This window comes from Lytechinus variegatus, chromosome 16 (assembly GCF_018143015.1).
Source record: "Lytechinus variegatus isolate NC3 chromosome 16, Lvar_3.0, whole genome shotgun sequence".
In the NCBI taxonomy this organism is placed as follows: domain Eukaryota; kingdom Metazoa; phylum Echinodermata; class Echinoidea; order Temnopleuroida; family Toxopneustidae; genus Lytechinus; species Lytechinus variegatus.
The window spans coordinates 29624201-29651694 of NC_054755.1; the positions used below are offsets into that span (position 1 = coordinate 29624201).

Below are 27494 nucleotides of genomic sequence, written 5' to 3' on the forward strand. Positions count from 1 at the left end.
TTAGAAAAAAGTTGTATTTTTGAAATTTGGCAATGGTGAGGAAGCTCATTGTCTGAATGATACCTGTCAAGAACTATTTCTTGGCAAAAGAAGGCTGCGACCCATGTTGTCACTCTAGAATAGGCTAATTCTGAACTATCATCGAAATATTTTGATTCTGAGATATAAGATTCTAAACCCAGTCTTTTGACTATTATGCGCTATATAAATTTCGAATATCATTATTACTATTATTATTGACCCTATCTTAACTGCGCTATTTCAGACCAGTATACATGTATACTGGGGGGTCAATTTGACCCCCTCCCCCCCTTTCTCATCTGGTAAAATAAAAAAACAAATTATTACATATATATTTATATATGTATGTATATATTTATATGTGTGTGTGTGTGTGTGTGTAAAGTTATACATGTACAACAGCTTTTGGCAACTCTTTTTATTAAAATACTGTAAAGAAATGGATGAAGAGAACAATGGTAGCTTAAATCAAGGTTCCCCAGAGCTATCTACCCTTTGGAAAAATTGGTGATGCCGAAAAAATGTCTCTGCCGGGAATCGAACCCGGGCCTCCAGCTTTGAACGCCGGTGCCTTAACCACTAGACCACTTATATTTACCATTTATATATATATATATATATACACACGTCACCAAACAAAAATAAATATACAGCGATATCTCGGCATTGTAATTAACCACAAAATATACAATGTATTCCAGGAAGAAAGACTCTCATTACGGAGGGGCATATTGCATCACACCGCCAGACGGTCGTAAATCCTAAGATCAAATGCAAGACTTCATTCTTGTTTGATGAAAGTCTATAGGGCCCGTAACACAAACCGTACGATTAATTGAAAACATTTGTGTTACGGGACCATGATATCAGGGACTTATCGATTTGTACGACCACTAGTATAATGTACATGTAAGTACGTCAAAAGCCACGCGTGAGAATGAGCAGTAAAACCCCGACACGTCAACTGCTCGTGACAATGAAATTTAAATCCTCACCTCTTTGCATAATTCTGAACAAAAAAAAATGTATTAAGATCCCAACTCTAACCCTCTGAGATATTAAGACCGGAGCAACTCTCGTATGACCCTTCTGGGGGCCGTTTCATGAAGCTGTTCGTAAGTTAAGAGCGACTTTAAGAACGACTGGTGATCCTTTCTTACGCGCTAAACCATCGCCGATGAATATGCCATTTACCACAAGAAAGGATCACTAGTTATTCTTAAAGTCGCTCTTATCTTACGAACAGCTTTATGAAACACCCACTTGGTTGGGTAGCGCAGTATGTGCTTATGCATCGCGGTGCTTCACTCTAAGGAACCCCATGGAGTGAACGCTTATGCACAAGACTTTATGTATGTGGTTTGTCGATCCTGTCATCACATGTGCTCAAACCGTTGAGGTCATAACGTCAACGCAGTTCTGTCGTAACGTAGTAGTACGCGCGGTTCTGTCATACGTACGCATTGACATTTTCTATAATATAGTTCGAGTCCTGGGTCGCGACTTTCGGATGGTTGCGTCAAAAGTCGGTCCCAGACGTAAATCATCATATCTGATTTATACAGTCTCACACAACTCAATTACACAATGGACGCGTAGTCTTGTCATTACGTACGAATGGTTTCAGAAAAAGAGCATACTCTCAGACAGTACTACAGATCAGAGTACAGAACCAAGCGTATCTTTTAACAAGACCACGCAGACCCCATGAGACTGAACTGAATCAGACTAAAGACAGACAAAACATCTAGCCATCGGTAGAGTTCGCGAATTGAAATAAGCCAGATTGATAGGACAAAATCGTTTCAAATGTTGATAAACAGAGCTTTAACAGTTCATGCGTTCACCTGTATACCCCCTTTGTGTTGCATTAATTTAGGGTCTCATTCACATTCGTGCCATGAGTCACAGACTCCTAACAATAAACCTGGCCATGGTATTGTTTGTGAGGAGGGTTTTATTGATTTTATCCTCTCCTTTTTCAATGATCTTCCGGCTGTGATCAGGATGTATTGATTTTTAGGGAAAACTCAAAGATTCTGTAATTTGTAAAGTGCGATAATCCTTCGAACGCTAAACTAATGTCGCACGCTCGATCAATCGATTGGTACACATGTACGGTATACAAAAATGCCAGGCTATACATTGGAGCTATCCACGCTCTGGGGCATGCAATTGTTCGAAAAACAATGGGACAGGGGACGTCTATGGGAAATGTGTGGTTGTGCAAAAATGCGAACGAAACACGCCTACGGATGTGCAATAATGCGAACGCAAGGCATGAAGAGTTAAAGCGCTGACTTTTAAGTTCATCCACATGTATTCTCGAAATTAGAGACGTTGTTCAGCCACGTTGTGATGCTGTCTAGAACATCGTCTGATGATTATAAGAAGGACACCAAGAATGTGTGCAATAGCAGCGATGCCTCCAAGGACCAAGAAAACCGTCTCAAAACTCCCGGTGTAGTCGAAGAGAAATCCTGGATTGAAAAAAAAACATATATGATGAGACGATAATTACATTTTTGTCTATAATTTGCAACCTTTAAAAATATATAAATGTTGTCACTCGTTTCATGACAAGGTTTGCACTTGATAACTGACCTAACATATATATACTGCAAATGGACAAGAGTACTGTCAACACTTTGAAGTGACTGATTTAAATTGCGTTTTGAAAGTGAAAACGACCACTGAAGAAAAAAAATGATGTCTTACTCTTTCCATTTATAGGAGTTTCGACTGTAGCGAGGATTTCTGATCATAAGACGTGTATCCACCTGCCATGTAAGCGGTGGTATTCTTGACTGACGACAATATTTCGAGAATGAGACTTAAAGTATACATGACATACCCGAGAATGGTCCGGCGATTAATGTCCCGATCCCTTCTAATGCAAAGGTGAAAGCAATTGCTGCTTGGAAATTTTTCGGTGCTACTATAACGGCTACGACGGCATCGACCACGACAGACACACCGTACAAACTGGCACCAATGACGAAAGAACATATCAACAGGGAATGTAAGGTAGAGTTCAATGTCTGTATCATCAATGTCACTGCACCGCTAAGAGATAACAAGGCCATAACATGCGGGCTCCACATGGGCTGCCAGTGAAAAACGATAGCTTGCACCGCACAGCAAGCCATGCCACCGGCCGCGCCGACGGCAGCGAGGTAGGCAGCTCTGAATGAATCCACGCCGACCGAGATCGCGTATGACGTCACGAAGAGGACCCAGCCATAGTTGGCCAAAGCGGAAAGAATGAGCACCGGAAGCATGAAGACGGTGAAATATTTCTCTTCTCGGAATATCCGGAAGTCAAACGTGTCCTTGGTTGATTTCATACAGCTTCGGCAGGAATTAGCACTTGTAGACAACTGTTCTTGATCTGTCGATACTTTGACTTCGTTCTTGCTTTCAGCTAGATTGCAGACGCCTTTTCCAACACGGTAAATCTCACCCCCTCTGTCACTATCCCCCAGTACACCATTGACAGCCATTTTATTGTCACAATCAACTTCGTCCGAATGAGTTGCAACATGCACGAAGTGGTTCCTAGGTGGCACCATTACCGCGCCAATGGGTAACTCGTTTAGGAGAAGGCCACCGAGTATAAGAAGCGTCCCACTGAGACCGTAGATTCTTAATAATTCGGCCGTCAGGAGAGGTAAGAGGGTAGACCCTGCCGATATTCCAATGAGGGCAAGGGAATTCACGGAGCCAAAACGAGGTCCAAAATGCCACCGAAGAGTCGTCGTCGTTCCCAGGTTGGAGCCAGCTGAAAAGAATCCTGGAGAACAAACACATGAATATACATTTCTTCCATAAATAAAGTTTTAATGTTTACTGTCTGCAATTAATGGCCGATATCTTAGATAGAAACTGATAAGAGCATGAGGAAATAATCATACGAGCTACATCAGCTCAAACAAAAATACACAAGTCAAGTTGAAGTCCAATATCCTATCAGCACCACGTGTTTGCATATCAATGCATATCTTATTGTTCAGGAAAAGGCTTTATGGGGAGTATAATTGATACCGGAACACGAACAATAGGAAAATGTGAACAATGAAGACCTGTGTAAATGAAAAAAAATGAAAATACAGCCCGAGGAGAATGAAGAAATATAGAAGAAAACCCAAAATCAATAAAGCGGGGAATAAATATGAAAAGTGATAGGGTAAGTGTTAAAAAGTACGAAGAAAGAAAAAAAAGTGAGGAAATGTAAAATGATGGAATTTGTCGTAAGGTACGTCGTTGTATTAGCTAATGAGTATAGCAGCAGAAAAGGAATAAGGGGGTATGGGAAGAAAGAAGAGAGAGTGCAAAGAGTAGTGAAGAGGAAAAAGAAAAAAAAAATGATACAGCACGTCTTCCCTAAACAATCTAATTTCTACCACATTTCGGTAATTTTCGTACTAGCATTGAATTGAATACATTTTCATGATTTTTTTTTGCATTGACTTTGTACACGAAATCACCTTTTAGATCAATTTGGGATCTGACATGATATTACAAAATGCAGCGTAATTTCGAAACCAAATACTATGGCTTCTGTAAAACGGTCTCTGACGATGAGCAAGACTTAAAAGAGCCCGCGAGCGGCGCGGTCAAAAATTTCGCTCGGCCGCGAAGGTTAACTGCCTCAATTATGTGATGTCGCACAATGTCATTTGTGCCAGGGGGTTCTATAAATACATAGGTTTGGATATATACGTAGAAGGGATTATTTTCTTGATTTCTAGAATACGAATTCATTTTTTGTCAATTAGAAGTAACGGCAAAATGGCAACGCAATTGAAAGTAAAATATCATTTTCACCAGACAAATTAACAACTTTGAAACTCTGAAAATATGCTTTATAATTTTCTATTTATATCTGATCCTTAGATTTCAACAGAAAGTAATGTTAAAAACACTGACATTGCCAATTGAAAAAAGTTAGAATCTGATCTCTAGATAAGGATTGAGACAGTCCATTGTCGTAAATAGGTAAAAGAATATGATAAGATGAAGGGTTTTCTCACCTGCTGATACCAAGAGGCACCCCGTCAGATAAATTGAATTAGTAAAAGCGGTACACAGGGTGCACAACCCTGTCATGGTTCCACCAATTATCGCTACACGCCTTGATCCCAACCATTTTATCAGTGGATTCATCACCAAACCTGGACAAAAAAAATGAAAATTTCAATTTTTAATTTCCATTTCAAAATCACAAGTAACGAAAAACGCTTTAGACAAGAATTTGTCCTGCGCCGATAATAATAATAATCCGCTTTTATATAGCGTTTAATACATCGAAACGACGTGTCTAAGCACTTCACAGATATATTATTACCCCGGTCATCGGATTCAATCAGTCATTCCCGCACACAATGTGTGCACATCCTCCACTCCCTGGGGAGTATTCCAGTCAGTCGCCGGTGAGGCGCACACAGTACTGGACAAGCTACAATGACTTTCACATCCTACCGGGTACCCATTTAGCACCTGGGTCGAGAGTGGCAAAGTGTGGATTAACGCCTTGCCAAAGGACGCGAGACCGCGGTGGGATTCGAAAACACGACCCTCTGTTTACAGGGCGAGAGTCAGAACCACTACACCACGGCTCCTCCACACGATAAATAACAACCGCTTCATACGTCGATTTTGATTGCATTATTGGGGCTCATCAACATACTCCACCTTCAGATGTGAGCCAAATTGATTGCTACGGGAATATAAATAACCGCTATGCACTTTTAGCAGTTTTCTGCTCGAACCGGTAGCCGGTCAAAAATATATATCTTTTAATCACATTGGACATGATTGGGATAGCGCAGGTATCGCCCAGATTATGTGCTCAAGGCGTATTATAAAGTCATGTATATTACCCACTGATCTCTCCCCTACCTGGATGGGAACAATAACGCTGATTGGCCTATTCCGTGTTGAAGCACCGGAAGTTGGTACCTTCGCACGCCGAGTTCCCCCCAAAAAGCCAAAATCGGAGTAGAGTCCGGTACACGGCAATAGTGTCAATTCTTAATTATACTTACCAAATCAACTCTTATAACAGCAGTTTTCAATGTTAATTTATACATGATACATAGTTTAAGATGTCGTCCTGTGCCACGTATAATTGCACTTATTGTGACGACCATGGAAACAGAGAAAATGGGATTACTTTTCACAGATAAGACAAGCTGGTGAACTGCATAATTGTAGACTTTATGTAGTCCCATGTGCTCAATTACATGTGTGGTAATTCTATATTACCAGAGCAAGTTTCCAAAACTTTAAAACTCCGGGGGGGGGGGGGGTTATCGATTGTTGTGATTTCTCTGGAAGCGTGATGAATTCAAACCATGATTCAAATGAATATTCAGTTTATTAATATTCACAAATGTCACCAAGTTTTATGAGTTTATCAATCATGTTTGGACAGAAGAATATCACGACTGAGACACGAAAATACTGACCGTGTATGTATTGTGAAACTTGAGCCTTAAAGGTAAATGCTAGTTTTGGTAACGATATCAAAATGAGTTCGTACAGAATCCAATGAAATGACCACCAAAGTGTCTGTTTGTATAAATAAAACGCATGTGCCAAAGAATTCTGGAAGAAATTGTGTAATTGCTGAGAAATCAGCAAATAAGCACAGGAATCGGGTAGGGCGTCGGGCCCGACGCCCTAAGCAATAATTATACATTGTCCCACGTGCGCTATTCTGTGTTGGGGATCTTCGGTGTGAACATTTTTCAGCGTAGATTTCAAGATTTCACAAAGTTCAGTTAATGTAACTGTACCAGATCTAGATCCTCGATGATATACTGACAATTAAGCCTTGTTTTACAGACTTTCTCATGAAATCAGTGTTTACTGCAACTACTGGAATTTCTCTTTAAGACTGAAAATCTGCCGTTTCGGAGGAGTTAAAAAAAAAATTTGCAAGCCTAGATCCTGACCGAAAGACTGATTTTTGGGACAAGGACTGGATCTACAAGGTATTCTGAAAATTATTTATCTTTTATTTGTGAAAGGACAATAAAATTTACAAGCTATAGGTACATGTACGGTATAGGACTAGGACTTTAGGGGGCTTATGTAACTTGTGGCATGTGAATTTGTGATATTTCTCTGTCAACAGTAGATCGAATTATTTTTTCCAAGAACTCTTTTTTTTAAGTACGTAAAAAGACATTAAGCTACAGAGACGGATTTACAGACTTCAGAAATTTCACAGAACTTATTTTGAGATGCCGAATGTCTTCAAAGAAAAAATGTCTCGGTGGAGCAAAAAAAAGGGGGGGGGGGGGTTATCAACCAGAAATTTAGGGGGTGACGCAATAAAAATAATCTGACAAGCAAAAAAAGGTTATCAACCCAAAATTTAGGAAGGGATGCAAAACAAAAGAAATAATCTGACAAGCATCAAAAAAGGGTTATCAACCAGAATTTCAGGGCGGACCACAACGATTTTAGGGGGGTCCACCTGAATTTAGGGGGATGCAGGAAAAAAATTGACAAGCAAAAAGAACAAAAAAAAGTTGTCAACATAAATTTTTGGGGGTCTGTCCCCCACCTAAAATTTAGGGGTACAGGACCCACCCCCCCCCCCCGCTTCCGCTGCCTACAGTGCATATAAACAAACTGGGTACAGGATAATTGAAGAGGGTCGATCGATGTGACAGAAGGAAAGAGAGAGAGAAGGTCAAGTCCACCTCAGAAAAATGTTGATTTGAATCAATAGAGAAAAATCAGACAAGCACAATGCTGAAAATTTCATTAAAATCTGATGTAAAATAAAAAGTTATGACATTTCAAAGTTTCGCTTATTAAAAAAATAGTGATATGAACGAGCCAGTTACATCCAAATGAGAGAGTCAATGATTTTACTCACTATTTCTTTTGTGTTTTATAGTTTGAATTATACAATATTTCAATTTTTACGAATTTGACGTTTAGGACCTCCTTGCCGGAAGCACAAAATGTTAAAATAATGGAATACCAACCGAGATGTGCATATAACTGTTTTGTGAAATGAAGCGAAACTTTAAACTGCCATAACTTTCATATTACATCCGATTTTGATGAAATTTTCAGGGTTATGTTTGTTGAATTTTTTTCTTTTTATTCAAATCAAGTTTTTGTTGGGTGGACTTGTTCTTTAAAGGGCGAGTCCACCTCATGAAAATGATTATTTGAATAGAGAGAAAAACACACAATGCTCAAAATTCTAATCAAAATCAGAAATAAAATATGAAAGTTATATTTCCAACGTTTGAAAACGATGAATTTTTGGGTGTTACACTTGTTTGATTTTTTTTGGGGGGGGGGTGGGGTAGACTTAAATTAAAGGGGGGTTCAAGCCCAGTGTTATAAGCCTTCATAACCTAGAAAGTCCTCGCCATATCGATCCTAAGATGGTTATTTGGAAAACCTCCAAAATACCCCTAGACAAGTCAAGGATTTCATCCATTCTTCGGTAGGTGAGAAAACACCAACCCCTTCAAAATTATGTTTCCGAATTGTATACTGGGAAAGTACCATGGTTTCAAGAAAATTGCGAATTCTGGCACCTTAAATATATGAAGTTTTGTATAAAAAGCAATGAGTGCTTCAGTGTGCAGACAGCTAGCGTATCGCTCACAATGCACATGCTAATGGAGCGATCGCGTTAGGGGGAACTGGTATGGCGGACAATAGAACTCGCGGGCTTCAAACAAAGGACCCTCCCCGCATATCCAGTTAGAGGAGAGATCAGTGATACTACCCGGGCTAAGAGATACCGTGTTTACATGTGATCGGCTTTTGGTTCAGAACCGAGAGCCGATGCAAAAGCCGATCACATGTATATACGGTAAATTTGTCTACCGAATACGGTACTTGCAGCTTCTTGTGGAATTACTTCCTGCCGGTACCCATTTACCTCAACTGGGTAGAGTGCAGCGGAATGTAGGTAAATTTCACAGCAAGGTAACCGCTTTACTTGCAGCAACCGCTATGAACATTGAAACTATTAAGCTTAAAAAATATTAACTTAAAAGCCCAACATATGCAGTTAGTAATTCAGCCCCGTAACACAGCCTAGTTATAGCTAGGTTACCGCGCACTTCTTAATAGCTTACTGCATGCCAACCACGTCATTCTTCAAAACTAACCGCTTTAAAATCGTGTTTATGAGCAGACCTGACAAGACACGTTCGCATTTCATTTCAAAGAAGCTTATAAAACCCTTCACGAACTTCATTTTGTCAAAAGCTTCTAGGACAACCGGAATGAAAAATTGGCAGATAAGAAGTGTTTTAAAAAATGTAACTTACAAGCAAGTTGTGTAAAAGCAGCGTTGAGAGAAAGGATGAGTCCAATGGTGGTGTAGTTGGTGTTCAAGTAGACAGTCATAGCTGGAAGTAGGACACCGAAACTCTTGACGACCCCCTTTCTGATGAATGCATCGGAGAACCTCCCTATCCACACGACGGTATGGCGTCCTATCGCCATATTTTCTTAGTTACGGAAGACCAATCTGCATGGATGAGAGAGCAAACAAGTTGCACAATGTCATGGTTACAAACACTTCAGTCAGTCTGGAAGCCCCTGTGTTATGGAGAAAATGAGCAAGATTTATCCAAGTCCTCTCGCGGCTGAATTCATATCCCTGCAAAATCTCGTGAATTGTGAGACTTTTTTCTCAAAGCATTCAACCATTTTCTCTTTGAGTAAAATTTATTATTCTTGTACCATGGGAAAGAATAAACCTTACCCTATTGCTTATTTCTTTTGAATAAAATATCATAATCATTCATAACATATCATTATCATAAACCAGTGATGCTAAGTATCAATATTCTAAAATTGTGAGCATCGGAAAACCTCGGAAAAGCGCTTTGATCATATTTTTGGTATATGTTATGTTATGTATGTATGTATGTGTGTATGTATATATATGTATCTAAGGCCATTGACCTTTGCCAGCTCTCCAGTAAAAAGGTAAAAAAAACATGATATACAAAAATCTATCTAGACTGTCAGGATACCTTAAAAGTCAATATTGAATAACCCTTTTTTGCATTATAACCATATTAATCATCAACTAATGATGGAAAACATACATTTTCTGATATTTCGAGGTCGTTGACCTTTAGTAGTTGACCTTTAAAGGCTAGTAGAGGTCAAATATCGCTTTCATCATAATTTCAAAATGAAATTGGTGATGGTTTAATGCTTTAATCATAATTTTTGAAAGTGATCTGTGGCCAGAGCAGTCTATACTACTACAAATAAACATGAAAATTCTCACAATGGCAGCCATTTTGGATATATGCAAATAAGAGGCCTTTCCACCAACTGGATATTTCGGGACTTTTAGTATGTCATTTTGGGGTTTTCGTGGAAATGCATTGTGCTGAATAAATTGTATTGCCTTTTTTTAAACAAGAGGCATGTTTATCATAGACCGGTGATGCTAAGCATTAATATTCTAAAATTGTCAATAGTTTAAAATTTTAAGGTCATTGACCTTTGCCAGCTCTCCAGGGTCAAAAGTCAAAACATATAACACACAAAAAAGTCTCTCTAGAATATCAGGATATCTGAAACGTATGGAACAAAATCAATTATTTATGCATTGCCATAAAGCGGAAAACCCACCAGGAGTTCGTTCTGGTACTAAAAAACAGTGTCACATCCCGATGATAATGTATTAACTCAAGTAACCTAGCTCATATCAAAATAAATAAATGACACATGCCCATATTGATGAACACGAATACTAGATCACTGGTACCTAAATTAGAAGAACTTTTCGTCATCCTGAATGATAAAAAAGTTGACGTATCCTTGATTGTTCGCTCTCTATTGCTGACTATCACCCCCCACACCCTATATGTTGTAGCAGAGATTGCACTACTGGTGGTGGAGTCGCGTGTTATATTCTTACATCAGTACCTGTTGGTGTACTTCCTAAACTGTCGGATATAAACCAAATAGAATCAATTCTGGATAAGCTACAATCAAAGCGCCGATTATTGTAGGTGCAGTTTAGTTTCAACAAAACAAAAAGGCTGAGCATGACCAAATGTTACAACATATTTCTGCCTCTCTTGATATAATTTTATGTAGATTTCAAAATTCGGGAGTTATCATTACGGAAGTTTTATGTCCGATATGTATTTGAAACGTAACTACATATTGAAACAGATAGTAAAAAACCTACACGTCAGGGATCTAAGCTGGATCTTGTCTACACCAATATGGGTAATTACTACAACGAACCAGAGGTTGAAGCTGCTCTCGGATTATCCGATCACCAGGATGTAATTTACTCTCCTAAGCCTTCATTCATAGCACCAATCGTAAAGAAAGAAAAAAAGAAAATCGGATGTTTGAGCAGTAAGGCCATGGACCTACAAGGACAAGGCTATGTTTGAATATGATCCCATTAACATAAACTGGACTTCATTATTTATAGCCCCGTCATCTCAAGAGAAATATGTGATATTTGAGAACGGTCTAAAATCGCTTATTGAAAAACATTTCCCTTTCAAGATTGTGACGAGACTGGAAAGTGAGCGACCATATACCGACCATTTTCGTAATTTGATTTCCAAGTGTCAACACGCACTGCAAAACAAAAATAACAGTCTTTATAAGTTGCTGAGAAATAAAGTAAACCGTGTGAGAAAGAATTTGCGTGAGCAGTATCATCAACGTTTATTAATCAAGTAGATGATAATAATCCCCGGGGGGGGGGGGGCACTTCCATTCACGAGTGGATACCATGCGCGACTATGGGGTCTCGAAAAGCACCCTAAACACGTAATTTCCATATTCTGAAAATGCACCCCTTAACAAGTATTGGGGTGTCAAACCCTACCCTTAACAAGTATTGGAAACAAAACGATAATCTTGGCAAATATTCCCTGAAATGAACCCTAAACAAGTACAGGAATGTTTTATTGTTACGGGTCCTTCGGTCGTCGGCTTTATTAAAGTACGACCCCACTTCTACACCTCACGCAAATCGGACTCTAAACACGAAGTGTTGGGCCAAAAAGGACATCCTTACTATAATTTGGCTAATCTTGTGTGTCCTTCCGTTTGTTTGAAGCACGTTTTCTCCGTGGTTTTCCACTCAATGGAGCTGGAATTTTTTCTAAACATGGTTAAATTGTTCACAGATTGTCATGACGGGGGTTGTTTGTGGTATTTTGGTCGCATTATTTAAAGTTTTTTTACAATTCGTAACTTTTTGGCATTCCTTTTCGCCGCCCTGAGTATAGCTTCGAAATTCCCGTCCCTTTTACCTCTCTCGGGTCAGCGAAATACAAAGCACGGTATACGGTACGTACTTACACTCATGCGCTGGCTGCATGTATATATGCATGTGTAGCGCTGCTGAAACGTAAACAACATACCGTAATCGGCCGATGTCCTCAGTGGTTACCGTACAAAATGTGGGCAGTTGTCACAAAGAGGTTAACCCTATTCTGACTTGGCTTTTTGAAAACAAGTGTTGACTGGGGGTTTGCTGGGGGGTGAGGGTCTACATCTAATGTTTCTGCCCAGTTTCATTAACACATCCTTTGTATTTAATCCTATATTTTAACAGATTGGGCTACCTGCTACTCAACGCTCCAAAATCAAACTGTGCCAGTGCTCTGTTGTACACAGTTGAACAGTGCATGGTTAGTATTTTGACGTAAAATGTAATATTTATATTGAATGATTGATGCCGCAGTAAATCTAAATTCCAACATATGATGAAGTTGTTTGGTTGAGTCAGATAATCAACTCAGTGCTAAGTTCCAAAACCCATTTGTATCTTAAATTGAGACTTGTACAATGCAAAGAGTAATATGCTACAAATGATTATACATGTAAATTCATCTCGATGTGTATTCCCTTTAGAGTAACCTGTATCGTCCAATGTTTTATTTTGATTTATGTCACCCTTTTTATTTTTTTTTCCATTTATTTTTTTATTTCATCTTTGTTTTGTGATTTTACTGCTTTTGAACTGTTTCAAATCATTCCAATCACCTGTAAATATTGTGATTATATGTGATTTTGAATACCAATAAAACACATAATTAAAAAAAACAAGTGGAATGCCTCTGGCCGTCTCACCTGCATCACGCGGTTCAATATAGCAGCAGTGCTGACTTTGAATACTACTCTAACTCGCACAAGATGTTCAGTGATACATGGTTACTCTTATGTCCACTTTTTATGAACGAGACCAATAAACTTACAGAGATATGATGGTTATTCAACAAAAAACCCCAACATGGCCAAAGTTCATTGACCATACATGACCTTTGACCTTGATCATGTGACCTGAAACTCGCACAGGATGTTCAGTGATACTTGATTACTCTTATGTACAAGTTTCATGAATAAAATCCATTAACTTTCATAGTTTTGATGGTAATTCAACAGATAAACCCAATTCGGCCAAAGTTCATTGACCTTTGACCTTGGTCATGTGACCTGAAACCCGCACAGGATGTTCAGTGATATTTGATTACTCATATGTCCAAGTTTAATGAACTAGACTAATAAACTTTCAAAGTTATGATGGTAATTCAACAGATACCCCCGATTCGGCCAAAGTTCATTGACCCTAAATGACCTTTGACCTTAATCATGAGACCTGAAACTTGCACAAAATATTCAGTGATGCTTGATTACTATTATGTCCAAGTTTCATGAATCATATCCATAAACTTTCAAAGTTATGATGGGAATTCAACAGATATCCCCAATTCGGCCAAAGTTCATTGACCCTAAATGACCTTTGACCTTGGTCATGTGACGTGAAACTCATGCAGGATATTCAGTGATACTTGATTAACCTTATGTCCAAGTTTCATGAACTAGGTCCATATATTTTCCAAGTTATGATGACATTTCAAAAACTTAACCTCAGGTTAAGATTTCGATGTTGATTCCTCCAACATGGTCTAAGTTCATTGACCCTAAATGACCTTTGACCTTGGTCATGTGACATGAAACTTTAATAGGATGTTCAGTAATACTTGATTAACCTTATGGCCAAGTTTCATGAACTAGGTCCATATACTTTCTAAGTTATGATGTCATTTCAAAAACTTAACCTCAGGTTAAGATTTGATGTTGACGCCGCCGCCGCCGCCGCCGTCGGAAAAGCGGCGCCTATAGTCTCACTCTGCTTCGCAGGTGAGACAAAAAGTTCCAAAACCCAAAATTAAAATTGTCTTCAATAGATTTGCTATTAACCCTTTTATTTAAAGGCAAATTTGATCAGATTTTCTTCTGCAAATTGGCAACACTGGCATTTTTTTTTGCTACACATATTTTGTTTGACATGTATTCTACAAAACTCTGTTGAACATATGAAGATGTTTATTAAAAATGTAGATATGAATAATACAGTGTAAAAATGGTTTATCGCTTCAACAGCCAATACCGTGTATAACAGACATACGGGACCTTATGCATTATGCCATCTCAAATATTATGATCTTTTCATCTGTATACTGTTGTAGCATATCTTGCCTTTAATTAACATGATATTTTTATGAAAAAAGACATAATCTAACATACACTTATCAATATTGTTATTTATTTGAATGAAATTATAATCAGTGAAGATGCCCATATACCTTTTAAAAGACACAATAATTCCAAACTACATTTACAGTGTACTTTCTAAGATTTTTATCAATTATTTCAATGCATAACTATTTGATCCACCAGTAAAAAAAGATATCTAAAACCTCTAAAAAAAATTAAAATGCCCATGTAAGCCATACAAATCTTATCTTTTTATCACAATTAACATCTAAAATCTTTTCTCTCTCTATCTCGCTCTTTTGTATTCTTTAATTTCTCTATCTCTCTCTTCATCTCTCTCTGATTTTCCCACTGTCTCTCTCATTTTCCCCACTATCTCTCTCTCTCATTCATTTTCCCCGTGTGGGTCTCTTTCATTTTCCCCTCTGTCTCTCATTATTCCCATTCTCTGTCTCTCATTTTCCTCACTGTCTGTCTGACTCATTTTTCCCACCACTGTTTCTGTCTCACTCATTTTATCACCCCCCCCCCTTTCTCTCACTCTCACTTCTTTTCGACATCCTGCCATACTTATATATGATTGAGCAACCTTTAATTTAAAAATTACAAACAACTGCAGTCTAATGTGCATTGTAAGGTACATGTGCAATGTACTTACATATTTATTTCCGACCCAATACATGTAATCATAACATTTCTATATCACAATAATTGCCTCTTGACTGCTTACTGAATACACCGTGTTCTAATACATTTTTCAATTTTATAGTTAGATTTGGATTTCACTCTGTAATGATTATTGAAGTTCTTCCTCCAGTTCAACCCAAGATGCTTAACTTAATTGAACCTCCTATCTATATTGAAAGAGAAGTCTGCTATAAATCATTTGTCTATATTTCATCAATAAATTGCTCGGCTTTCAGTGTAAATAGGCAGTCTAGCTGTACATACAAGAATGTCACCCCCTCCCCTCCCCCCACACACTTTGATAAAGAAAAATGACTCCTACCCCCTGTGCTGCCACGGGTAATTGCTGCTAGTCCTTTATAAAACGTTTTAATTTTGTTTTATCATCCCCGCAAATTCGACCCTAAACACGTAATTGTCCTAGCGAAATCGATACCCATTTTTCATTATTTTTGTGCTTTTGACACCCTTATCATGTTACGTACGTAACGTGCCCTATCGTGAAAAAGACATCCTTTTTACGTGTTTTTTTGGTCGCGCATGGTATCCACTCGTCAATGTAAGTGGCCCCCCGGGTAATAATCGTCATAAGTGGTCGGAAGACGTTAAGATTCTTACTGGGCAGAGATATCATCATAGGACCCATTCAGCAACCTGAGACGTATCTGGCCTGGCCAATATGATCAACTCCTTCTTTTCCTCGGTGTCAGAAGATCTTCAGCAACTACAACCTGTTGAATCATTGTCCCAACCGGGGGAGGACTTCCCACCTGCTGAGTATATTATATCTGCATATGATGTCGAAAGAAGAAGGCACCTGGGCCAGATGGAATACCTTCCTGGATCCTCAAAGAGTTTTCCGATATTCTTGCGGAACCCGTATGTCCAATATTCAATTTTTCTATCAACGAAGGTTATGAACCCCCTATCTGAAAATCAGCGGATGTAATCCCAGTACTAAAAATCAATCCACCTGTGTCTATTGAAAACGACCCAAGACCTATATCTCTTACCCCTGTATTGGCAAAAATATTAGAAAGTTATGTTTGTAAATGGATATGGAATACTAACCTACCACAAGCAGATCCAAAGCAGTACGGCAATATATCAGGATCTTCAACGGTATCTGCTCTTATTGATCGTATCAATAATTGGTTCCTTCAAACAGATGCCAAAATTTTCCTTTAAGAGTATTGTTCATAGATTACATGAAAGCATTCCACAGGATAAATCACAATTTGCGTCTTGTCAGATTGAAGAAATCAGAATTTCATTCAACCATTGTAAACTGGATAAGAGCATTTCTTTGTTAAAGAAAACAGAGTGAAAATGAACCGAGTTATGTCTGACTGGATAGATGTAAATGTGGGCGTGCACCAAGGGACAAAAACTGGACCATTGCTCTTTGTTATCATGATATGTGACCTATATGTTCTAACCTTCCTGTTGTTAAATGTGTTGATGATACAAAGTCTGTCCTAAAGGTCACGGTACTGTTCAGAGGGCTCTCAATACTCTGGTCGATTGGTCTCATTCAAATGATATGCAAATACCTAACTTTACAATTAGAGGTAACATCGTAGAGAGAAATAATGAAGCCGAACTTTGGGGTGTATTTATCAATAACAAGTTGAACTGGGAAAGTCATGTTAAAGAAATGTACACTAAAGCCGCAAAACCTTGTCGTCCAATTACGAAGGGCAGGCCTAGGTCAGATTGATGTGTAAATATTATGTAGCCTGCATTAGATCTGTCCTTGATTATCATACGCATGCCAGGTGTTTCATGGAGGTTCGACTAAAGAACAGTCTGATAGGCTAGAGTCGATAAGGAAGAGAGCACTGAAAATCACAACTCCAGCAATGTCTTACGATGAATCAATTTCATTTCGCAATCTTGAGTACTTATCCGATCGTTGAAGAAAACTCTGTCTTCATTTGTTCAAACATAATTTATACAAAACCCCAACCACAAACTTAACTATCTCTTACCAGCAAAACGTGAAACCAGAAACGTAATTAGAAAAGCCAATGATCTTGACTCACCAAAGTGTAGAACCAATATAAAAATAGTTTTATTCCCTGGTTCTTATATAATTTGCAATGATAATGTGTGTTTTGTTTCAAATTCTTGTTTTTGTCTGGACTGGGTTAATGGCATTATTATGGGCATGCAATTTAAGACAGTATTTCTTGATTTTATGTATGTGTTTCTCTTTTAAAATGTTTAATAATTTCTTACATTAGATGTTTTTTAGAAACTTTTTAATATGATGCTTATTCAATCTAAATATACAAATTATCAATCTTTGTAAGATATGAAATTAATAATTGTCAACCATTTTTATTTGTACATTATCCAACCTTGTATACCGTTGCAATGAAGATTGAATTGAATTAAACATTGAATTGAAACTTGAAAGTCAATATCAAATAATTTCATTTGCATTATTACCCTATCAATTATGAACTAATGATGTGAAACATCAGTTTTCTGATATTTCGAGGTCTTTGACCTAAAGTTCACTGACCTCTAGAGGTCAGCAGTGATGACATCTGACTAACATCCTAATTTTGAAAGAAAGCTTATGGTAAGATGTAGCACTGCATGGTGAAAGTTAAATTCTTTGCCTTTAATCACAATTTTGAAAGTGCTATGGTCATGTCAGTCTCTGTACTACCACTAATAAATATGTAAAATTCTCTAGATAGCAGCCATTTTGTGATTTTGGCGGTATGTTTTTGCGGGGGGGGGGGATTCTGTACCCTCAGCATGTCATTTTAGGGACTTCGTAGAAATGCATTGCGGAATTTGCGGGGGAAAAGTCTATTGCGATTTCTTTGCGGTGAAACCTGATTTTTTCCACGGCTAGATGCACTTTTAATTCTACAAAATCTTGTTCTTTTGAAACAAATAGTGTTCACTATATGTTAGGCTTTCAGGGGTGACTGATAAAGTTTGTGAGCACTTTTAGGAACCAGCTACGCCGGTTTTTCTTGTGCAATGTCGATATTCGCATAACGATCGTATATTAGCAGAACGACACCTATATTGGCGCTGCTTTTCCGACGGCGGCGGTTAAGATTCTGAAATGTCATTATAACTTAGAAAGTATATGAGCCTAGTTCATGAAACTTAAACATAATGATTTTCGAGTCTTACTGAACATCCTGCTAGAGTTTGAGGTCACATGACTAAGGTCATATTAGGTCATTTATGGTCAATGAACTCAGACCATGTTGGGGGAATCAACATCAAAATCTTAACGGAAGGTTAAGTTTTTGAAATGTCATCATAACTTACAGGGTTTATGGACCTAGTTCATAAAACTTGGACATAAGGGTGATCAAGTATTGATAAACATCCTGCCTGAGTTTCAGGTCACATGACCAAGGTCAAAGGTTATTTAGGGTCAATGAACTTTTGCCATGATGGTGATAAATTTTGTTGATTTCCATCATGACTTTGAAAGTTTATGGATCTGGTTCATGAAACTTGTACATAAGTGTAATCAAGTATAACTGAACATCCTGCCTGAGTTTCAGGTCACATGACCAAGGTCAAAGGTTATTTAGGGTCAACGAACATTTTATTACCATATGAATGGCGTTTTTTTATTATTCTACAGTCGTTTCAAAGTCAGCACTTCTGCTATAATGAATAACGTCATGCAGGCGAGACTGCCAGAGGCGGTTCACGTAATTGATTGCAATTGATTGTGAAGTGAAATACATTGAAATTTCTACCATATTGGCAAATTTCGAGCACACAGGCGAAAATTTGAAATATCACGGGAATGCATAAAGGGGAGAAAATACTAGCAGGGCAGGTTCAAACTATTTGACTTGTGACGTACGGGACATTTAGAGACTTTAAAGTTGTGTAACATTAAAGAAAATGCACAACAGAGAATCTTTTATGGATTTTGGAAGGCCAGTTGTGCCCTCTTTATTCAGTAAAAAAATTGCGATCTAAAATTCCATTAACGAAATAATATTTTAATTAATATGCGCTGTGACGTACGGGACCAGACAAAAGCTAATTTAAAAAAAAAGTTTATCGTTAAAACTCTGTGAATTAGAATAAGCTGGAAATCTCTCATCATGTTTTCATCTTGTATCTTATCAAGTTTCATTGGCCATTAATGAAATGATTGAACTTATTGGTGTTATTATGTAATAGCTCAAAATATAAACATCCGCGCTGTGACGTACGGGACATTTGTCCATGTGTAAAACGAATGGGGCAAGTGAAGTTTCATCAGAATTTATAATTAACTTGCTGTAAACCAAAGTTAAGTTTTGCATGGATTATCATGATTGATATATATTTCTTTCATAGCATACACTGAAACAAAATAAAGCAAACACTTTACGACCTAATAAATACTATGAACGATGTCTTGTAAATAATTCCATTGGTGTTAATATGTAATAGCCCAAAATATAAACATCCGCGCTGTGACGTACGGGACATTTGTCCATGTGTAAAACGAAAGGGGAAGTGAAATTTCATCAAAACTTATAATTAACTGGGTGTAAACCAAAGTAAGTTAAGTTTTGCATGGATTATCATGATTGATATATATTTCTATTATAATATATGATTAAACAAAACATAAAACAACTTTATGACCTTATAATAATGAAAGATTTAATTAATAACATATATGTTAACAAGTACGATAATATATGCGCCCTTGTTATTTATTACAAATCATAACTTTTATCAGCCTTTTACCAATATTCACCGATACAATATTACTTGTCTCAATTTACATTGTCTTTGCTCCTTATTGAAAAATAACCCTAATTAGAATTACATAGAAATCCTATGGTGTGTCTCGTACGTCACACATTTGTCCCGTACGTCACAAAGCTTAATTAGCTGATAGAAATAATCATGAAATTAATTCAGTAAATTCACTTTGATTTTGGATGTATAGTAATATAAATTAGAACTCTCCTAAGTGTGGGGAAAATTTTTCTTATTTTTTTTTAGAATCTTAAAAAAACATATGCTAACTTGTGACGTATACGGGACACTGCCTGTTGGACACCAGATAATTAACTTAATTAATCAATTTAAAAATCATTTTTTTTCTCAAATGTTTCCACGAACTTAGCACTATATTTGATTTTGGCTTCAGAGGGGACAATAGCTTGGACCTGCCCTGCAACATTTAGGAAAGAAAACAAAGGAAAAGAAGAGAAAAGAGAAGAGAAAAGAAGAGAAGTGAAGAAATGGAAAAGAGAAATAAAAGCAGAAGAGAAGTGAAAATAAGAAAAGAAAAGAAAACAATTATAAGAACAGGTTGAAAATGAGAAAACAAACAGAGAAGAAAAAAAAGATAAAACAAAATAAAAATTGCAATCGTAAGCAAAAGAAAAATTGCAATCGCATCGCGAAATATTCTCCTTTAAGTTTGTTTGGGTGTCTTCGAGCAAAGTAATACAAACGAATATGTTTGTTTTGTGAAGCGTGCAAATACAGACATACCGTGGCAATGAATTAGGGTCAGGGTCAAACGTGTCCCCCCCCCCCCCCCCCCCGCTCAACATGATCTCAAAGTGTGCTGGGAGTGTTCATAGCAAAGTTCACGCGCGTCAAAATATCAAAACATAGTATACCGTGTGCCATACGTATTGTCACTCCCTATTATACATTCCCGGTCGCTTCCCGGTCAATAAACTTTCTTTCAACGTTTATAGCTGAGCGCAATCGTCAGGTCCAGATTTGAAAAAAAAATGTGCTCAGAAAAAGTGCTTTAGGCATTTTGTGTTAATGCTGAGTTATCAATTGTTTTAAGGTAATTAAGGGGTGCTGAATCCAAAAAGCCGTTTGCCAAACTTGATTCCGACGTTTTCATCCTCAAATCGGCCAAAACAAAATGGTGCCATTTTGAACGCAGTTTCTCATATTAAACTATTTTTATGGGTGATTATATTTCATAAATTGGGGTCTATGCGTTATTTTTACACCCAGGGTTGCAAACATAACGTGTCCGACTGATTCGTCAGTCATCTTTAATTCCAAGATGGCTGCCATGATTCACAGCTGCTGATAGATAAATAAATAAAGCCAAATGTTTGATAATTTCGGGGCGATGTTGGCACAATCACATTGGGATATCTTTAACATGTCCGCCATTTTTCCTCGCACGCATAGCAGAAGCAAGACATGGACGTCGCTTTTCCGACGGCGGCGATGACCATGGCGGCGTTGGGAGGTCAACATCAAACCATAACCGAGGTTATGTTTTTGAAATGTCATAACTTTTAGGGTATAGATGTCTATTTCGTGATCAAGGTGATTAAAAGATAATATGTTAACAGAGCAAGAAATGCATGAAGAGTTAAATTCTTTCCAGGCAACTGGATTAATATTATCATAACATAAATAACAATAATTTATGTTGGTTGTACCCATAAGTCAAACAGATTTTTGGAAATCAATACATTGTGGGGAATTAGATGACGATCGTGGATAAGATTTGGATTGTCAACGATTACTGTGTTCATATTTGGGCTCTTTGTTAAAATACAATGGGAGTTGCCAAGGGTACTGATATCATGGATATACGCATAGAACATGAAGATACAAACAATACAAGTATAAACATGTACTTGTCATGATTAAACATTACAAAAACAGACAAAGGCATTATAAACATATGTAAAATCTCCAGTAAAAGAAAAATATCAAACCACCAAACTCTGAAATAAAGATGGTAGTAGGCCTAACTACAGAACAACAGCATACTGGTCCATGAACAAAGTACTTAGCAGCGAAAGTCAAAAGTTATGAATAAGTTCAACTGTTCAAAACTGAAAGTCAGTTTTGAAGACTAGAGAAAAAATCTACAGTTAACACACTTGTAGATCACTGATTAATATTCCACCTTATTATCATTATCATTCGAAGTCTCAGATGAACGAATTTGTGCATAAATTAGCTCTGTACCAAGTTTATAAAAATGACAATTAAGAGCAATGAGAGATTTGGTACAGTTATTCCAACAAATATTAAAAAAAACCAAATGTTCAGAATAGTATTGTCACTTTACAAAGCCTCCTTAGACAGCCTGAATATAACTGGAAAAGCAGTAGCGTAATGGGACAAAGGTTTTGAGGGGGATCAGATATGGTGCATCGGGCAAAATTTATTTTTTAAACGCGAATAAGCAAAGCGAGCAAGCAAAATATTCGACATTTTTATTACAACAATCCAATGATGTGATAAAGTTTGACATATTTTGTGAATATAATTATATTGCACCCTTCCCTCTTTCCTTATTTTTCCTTCTCTTTTTCCTTCTTGGTCGTTAATATTTTTTGGGGGGGAGGCTAGCGCCCCCAATCCGAAAGGATTCGCCATCACCCTCATCTCCTATCTCCGTAAACTCCCTTCAACCCTTTCGTCATGTCGCTATGAATAAATTATACACCACGCCTAGAAGTTGCGTTTGCACTAAGTATTTGAAGTTAAGTAGTTGAATTCAAAGTATTTGCATTTAAGCCTCGCATTATACAATCACCCTGATGAAAGAGGAGTGAAGGTTTATTTGATTTTTTTTATCAATTGTAATTGTATGTATGCATTTACCTGTTCACTGGTGATGTGTACAAGTTTTCAAGGTCATCAAGCCCGGATTGCACCCCCTCGATGGGGTCATACACCACGTTGACAAAATTACAAGCCTGCGCATCTATTGAAATAAATAGAGTAGATTCAGTTCAGTCAACTTTATTGCCATGTATTCATGATGAAAATCAAATAAGAACAACACTGTTTCACGATAATAAGGCCTGGTCATACGAGCGTTGTTGGAGCGGTCGTGGAGCGGTAGGGAGAGAGGGTCAAATTTTGCTCACATTGGGGAAAAAATCGAAAACAAAATCTAAAACAAAAAATAAAACAATCGAAATCGAAAATGGTGAACGGTAGCGAGCGGTGATGATTTTTTTCTCTCCGCTCCACGACCGCTCCAACAACGCTCGGGCGGTGTGACCATGCCTATAGGTGTATTGAAGGGGAAAGGGGATATCAAAGGTATTGTAAATTTCATATGGATGACTTCGCAATACAGAACATAGTAACCATGATGAGAGAACTGAACTTACCGAGTCCTTTGGTAAATATTGCATCTGATATATTTATATTCTCCTTTTTGAAATGGGAAGAATTGGTCTACGTACTATAAATCCTTGACTAACAAATCGAGTACCGACATGAGATGTGGTGTAGCCCATCATTCGATGGATTCACAAGACAGTGCTCACTCATGACATATATTTATCTTTCTTCTAATTTCCCACATCACGCAAACGTTTATAAGAATCGTACATTGATCACCGAAGCAGTTGTTTTGTTGTGTGAGGGAACTTATCATGCTTATGGTGAGGCTGTGCCTATCGCCATAGCTAATTAAAGGCCTCTTCGGTGGCACTGCCACAACACGATCGATGTTCCCAGGTATTCACTATATTCCCTGATATTATACTGTGTATGACAACAAGTCATGAGCATGATGAGTGGCATACGTGTGTACACGGAAAGGCCTAGTGATATACAATGTCGGTCACGTTTATTGTAGCTTTGAACTGGGGCTTTGAATAGACATGCCAGAAATTCGTTTGAATAGAAGATGGGTACTGCATTCCGCTTTGCAGTTACCGTTAATGCATCATGATTGTATTCCGACAAACGCGCGCATGAATGAAGATATGGTTCCGCTGGAAGACTTTATGTTTACAGTAAAACTCAAAATTGCAGTATTCATGTGCATGCATTCACTTACCAGGGAATTATTGCACTTACCATTTGCGTTTCTTTGGCAGAATACACCTTTTAACCATTGCCAGCCAACATTCACACATGCATTTAATACAAGATGGAGTTGATCGAAAAAATAGACAGATGCGGTGTACGTATATACGGCTTGCTGACTGTATTCGCAGAGAGCGGAGCTCGAGCATCACTAACATGACTAAACAACTCACGCTAACCCGTACCCTATATCCGAATGGAGGTCTGTACTATTTTGCATCATTATTGATTATAATGTTCGGTTTCGCACCGCAACGCAGAACGCACTGCATAACAAAGAAGATGTATTGTCATTAAATGCCCTTCATGACAAAGGGCGACCAAGAAGTCTTTGTCAAACACTGGGGAATCAAAGCAGCAACTTCGTCCTGGAGACATATTTACACTTGATTATGAACAACAGAGTTAGTGTATATAAAACAGTACATGAGAAAACGATAAATTAGGACTATATCACTGTTTAAAGGACAAGTCCACCCCAATAAAAACTTGATTTGAATAAAAAGAGAAAAAATCAACAAGCTTAACACTGAAAATTTCATCAAAATCGGATGTAAAATAAGAAAGTTATGGCATTTTAAAGTTTCGCTTATTTTCAACAAAATAGTTATATGAACGAGCCAGTTACATCCAAATGAGAGAGTTGATGACATCACTCACTATTTCTTTTGTATTTTATTATATGAAATATGAAATATTTTTATTTTCTCATTCATGTCGTGTGAAATGAAGTTTCATTCCTTTCTGAACATGTGGAATACCATTATTTAAACATTTTGTGCTTCAGGGCATGCAATGAGGTCCTAATCATCAAATTCGTAAAAATTGAAATATTGTATAATTCAAACAATAAAAAACAAAAGAAATAGTTAGTGAGTGACGTCATCGACCCTCTCATTTGGATGTAACTGGCTCGTTCATATAACTATTTTGTTGAAAATAAGCGAAAATTTGAAATGTCATAACTTTCTTATTTTACATCCAATTTTGATGAAATTTTCAGTGTTGTGCTTGTCTGATTTTTCTCTATTGATTTAAATCAACATTTTTCAGAGGTGGACTTGACCTATAATAAGCATTTAGGCCAACGCAATTATAGAATTGACAATAATTTAGTTGTACTTGTGTTGTTAAAGGACAAGTTCACCCCAAAAAAACAGTTTATTTGAATAAAAAGAGAAAAATCCAAAAAGCATAACACTGAAAATTTCATCAAAATCGGATGTAAAATAAGAAAGCTAGGGCATTTCAAAGTTTCGCTTAATTTCACAAAACAGTTACATGCATATCCTGGTCGGTATGCAAATGAGGAGACTGATGATGTCATCCACTCACTATTTCTTTTGTATTTTATTATCTGAAATATTCTGATTTTCTCCACATTGTCGAGTGCCAACGATTTATTCCTCCCTGAATATGTGGAATTAGCATTGTTTAATACTATATGGTTCAGTCAAGTTGGTCCTTATTGTCAATTCTGTAAAAAACGAAATATTTCATAATTCAAACAATAAAAAACAAAATAAATAGTGAGCGAGGGACATCATCGACTGTCTCATTTGCATGTCACTGAGTTCAGTAGGCATATCACTGTTTTGTGAAAAATAAGTGAAACTTTAGAATGTCATAACTTTCTTATATTTTACATCCGATTTTGATGGAATTTTCAGCATTATGCTTGTCTGATTTTTATCTATTTATTCAAATCAACATTTTGTTGAGGTAAGCTTGGTCTTTAAAGCTTGTGCATCTGGGTGAAAATCAAAATTTTCAATAAACCACCACCAATACCATTACCATATCAAAAACATGACTTTAAAGATGCCACTGCCAGACACTGACACAAAGAGGTGAACTTCACCACTTTGTAGTGTTTGATCTATGCCATTCAGATATGATTATTTAAACATTGGTAATATAATGTGCTACTAAATCCATTGTCAGAGCGCTTATCTTGCTTATTGGGTTAATCGATAAAGAATGAAAGCTATAATATGTCACATAAAATTGAAGTGATAGTTTCTAACCCTATACCCCATTGTTGATTTTAAGTTTCAATAGCTTAATAACTTGTTAAAAAATAGTTAGCCTTAAACATGTTCAAGGGGTGATAAAGGTTTGGGTGCAAGAGAGTTGCTTATCAATTGCAGAAAATTTAGGTTCCACGGCTTCTGCAATCAAGCGACTCAAGCGCCCAAATGACACTTAAAAACAACCAACAAGGTCTGTACATTATAATATGTATACCAAAGAAACTTTGCAGACATAGGCCCGGTTACTATAATAGGTAACCCTGCAATTATATTATGATGTATGAATACAATGGTTGAGTAACTTCAGTCCCTGGAGTGAGCCTTCCTATACTGAAGCAGGAAGGCCACACAAAAAAGGTTATTGAGCGCTATTAAAGTGATTGGTTAACACTGGTTTGACTTTTAAAAAATCTGAGCTAGAACGTCACGCTTGTCACCTGTGTCTGTGATATGTTACAAAAATGAAGCCCAGAAAAAATTACGTTCGAAAATTGCAAAATTGAAATATAAAGTGACCGGAAACACCAATTTAATTTCATCCCATACACTTATGTGTATTATTTAGGCGTGTATAAGACACCTATTTACCAAAATCGGGTTTTGCCTTGTAGCTTTTCATTCTCAATAATGGTTGTTTTCAGGGTTTATTAGTTCTAATACATGCACTTGTACACATGTTTCATCTTGGTTTGAGATTTTTTTTTAAAATCGGCTGCTCACAAAGTTAAACAATACCTTTAACAGACTGAGGCCCAGTCACATCTTTCGGATTCGTGTTTGTGGAAAATGGGAAAATCGGACGTCCTTGCCTAACTAGTTCGTTGACGTGGTATCCTATGCATGGCGAGAGGAGGGGGATGACTTCAGTATTAATCAGCATGTTATCTGCTTGTCTGATGTTTCGTTTTGTTTTGTTTTTATTTTTTTATGGCAATCCTGCAAATAAAAATTGCGATTCTGAAAAAGGTTGTGTGTGAATCATGACTGCGAATCGAAAGCGCAGTGATGAATTCCATGTGATGGCACTATACAAGTAATCGAATTAGATTTATTGATCAATCGAAGGTGATGACTGCACTGCAAAAACGCAAAAAACACGTTATCAAAGCCCGTTGTAGCGGCGTTAAATGAGCACATCAATGCTACCACATATAACTCATGTTTCCCTTAAACTCCATATCTCCCAGTATGTCCAGTAATGTAATCACAAATTCACATTCCACTCCTAACCTTTGCTGACCCCTGCGAGGACATTATTTGACCGAAGGGAACATGAACAGGCCCATTGCTAGGCAGGGTATGATATCATTTCACCAAGGAGCTTCATGTAGTTCACAGTGTTATAGTTGTTTATTATATGCTAGAGGGGAAAAC

General features: G+C 37.4%; 1 protein-coding gene across 1 annotated transcript; it reads right to left on the reverse strand.

Moving 5' to 3' along the window:
• Positions 1-1210: 1210 nt before the first annotated feature.
• LOC121429704 (monocarboxylate transporter 6-like) lies at positions 1211-24072 on the reverse strand. The gene is made up of 7 exons (XM_041626874.1): positions 23382-24072; positions 22864-22966; positions 9339-9541; positions 5055-5195; positions 2876-3814; positions 2310-2501; positions 1211-1848 (listed from the first exon to the last, which is right to left on the reverse strand). Exons 3-6 carry the CDS (start codon positions 9514-9516, stop codon positions 2353-2355), a joined length of 1407 nt encoding a protein of 468 aa, XP_041482808.1. The 5' UTR covers positions 9517-9541; positions 22864-22966; positions 23382-24072; the 3' UTR covers positions 1211-1848; positions 2310-2352.
• Positions 24073-27494: the final 3422 nt, after the last annotated feature.

Bases quoted from the DNA above. Each gene is read 5' to 3' on its own strand.
- LOC121429704 (XM_041626874.1), bottom strand. From the start codon at position 9,516: ATGGCGATAGGACGCCATACCGTCGTGTGGATAGGGAGGTTCTCCGAT. The intron at 5,196-9,338 runs GTAAGTTACATT...TTTTTTGTCCAG, and splicing joins TGCTTTTACACAACTTGCTT to GTTTGGTGATGAATCCACTG. The intron at 3,815-5,054 runs GTGAGAAAACCC...TTTGTTCTCCAG, and splicing joins GTGCCTCTTGGTATCAGCAG to GATTCTTTTCAGCTGGCTCC.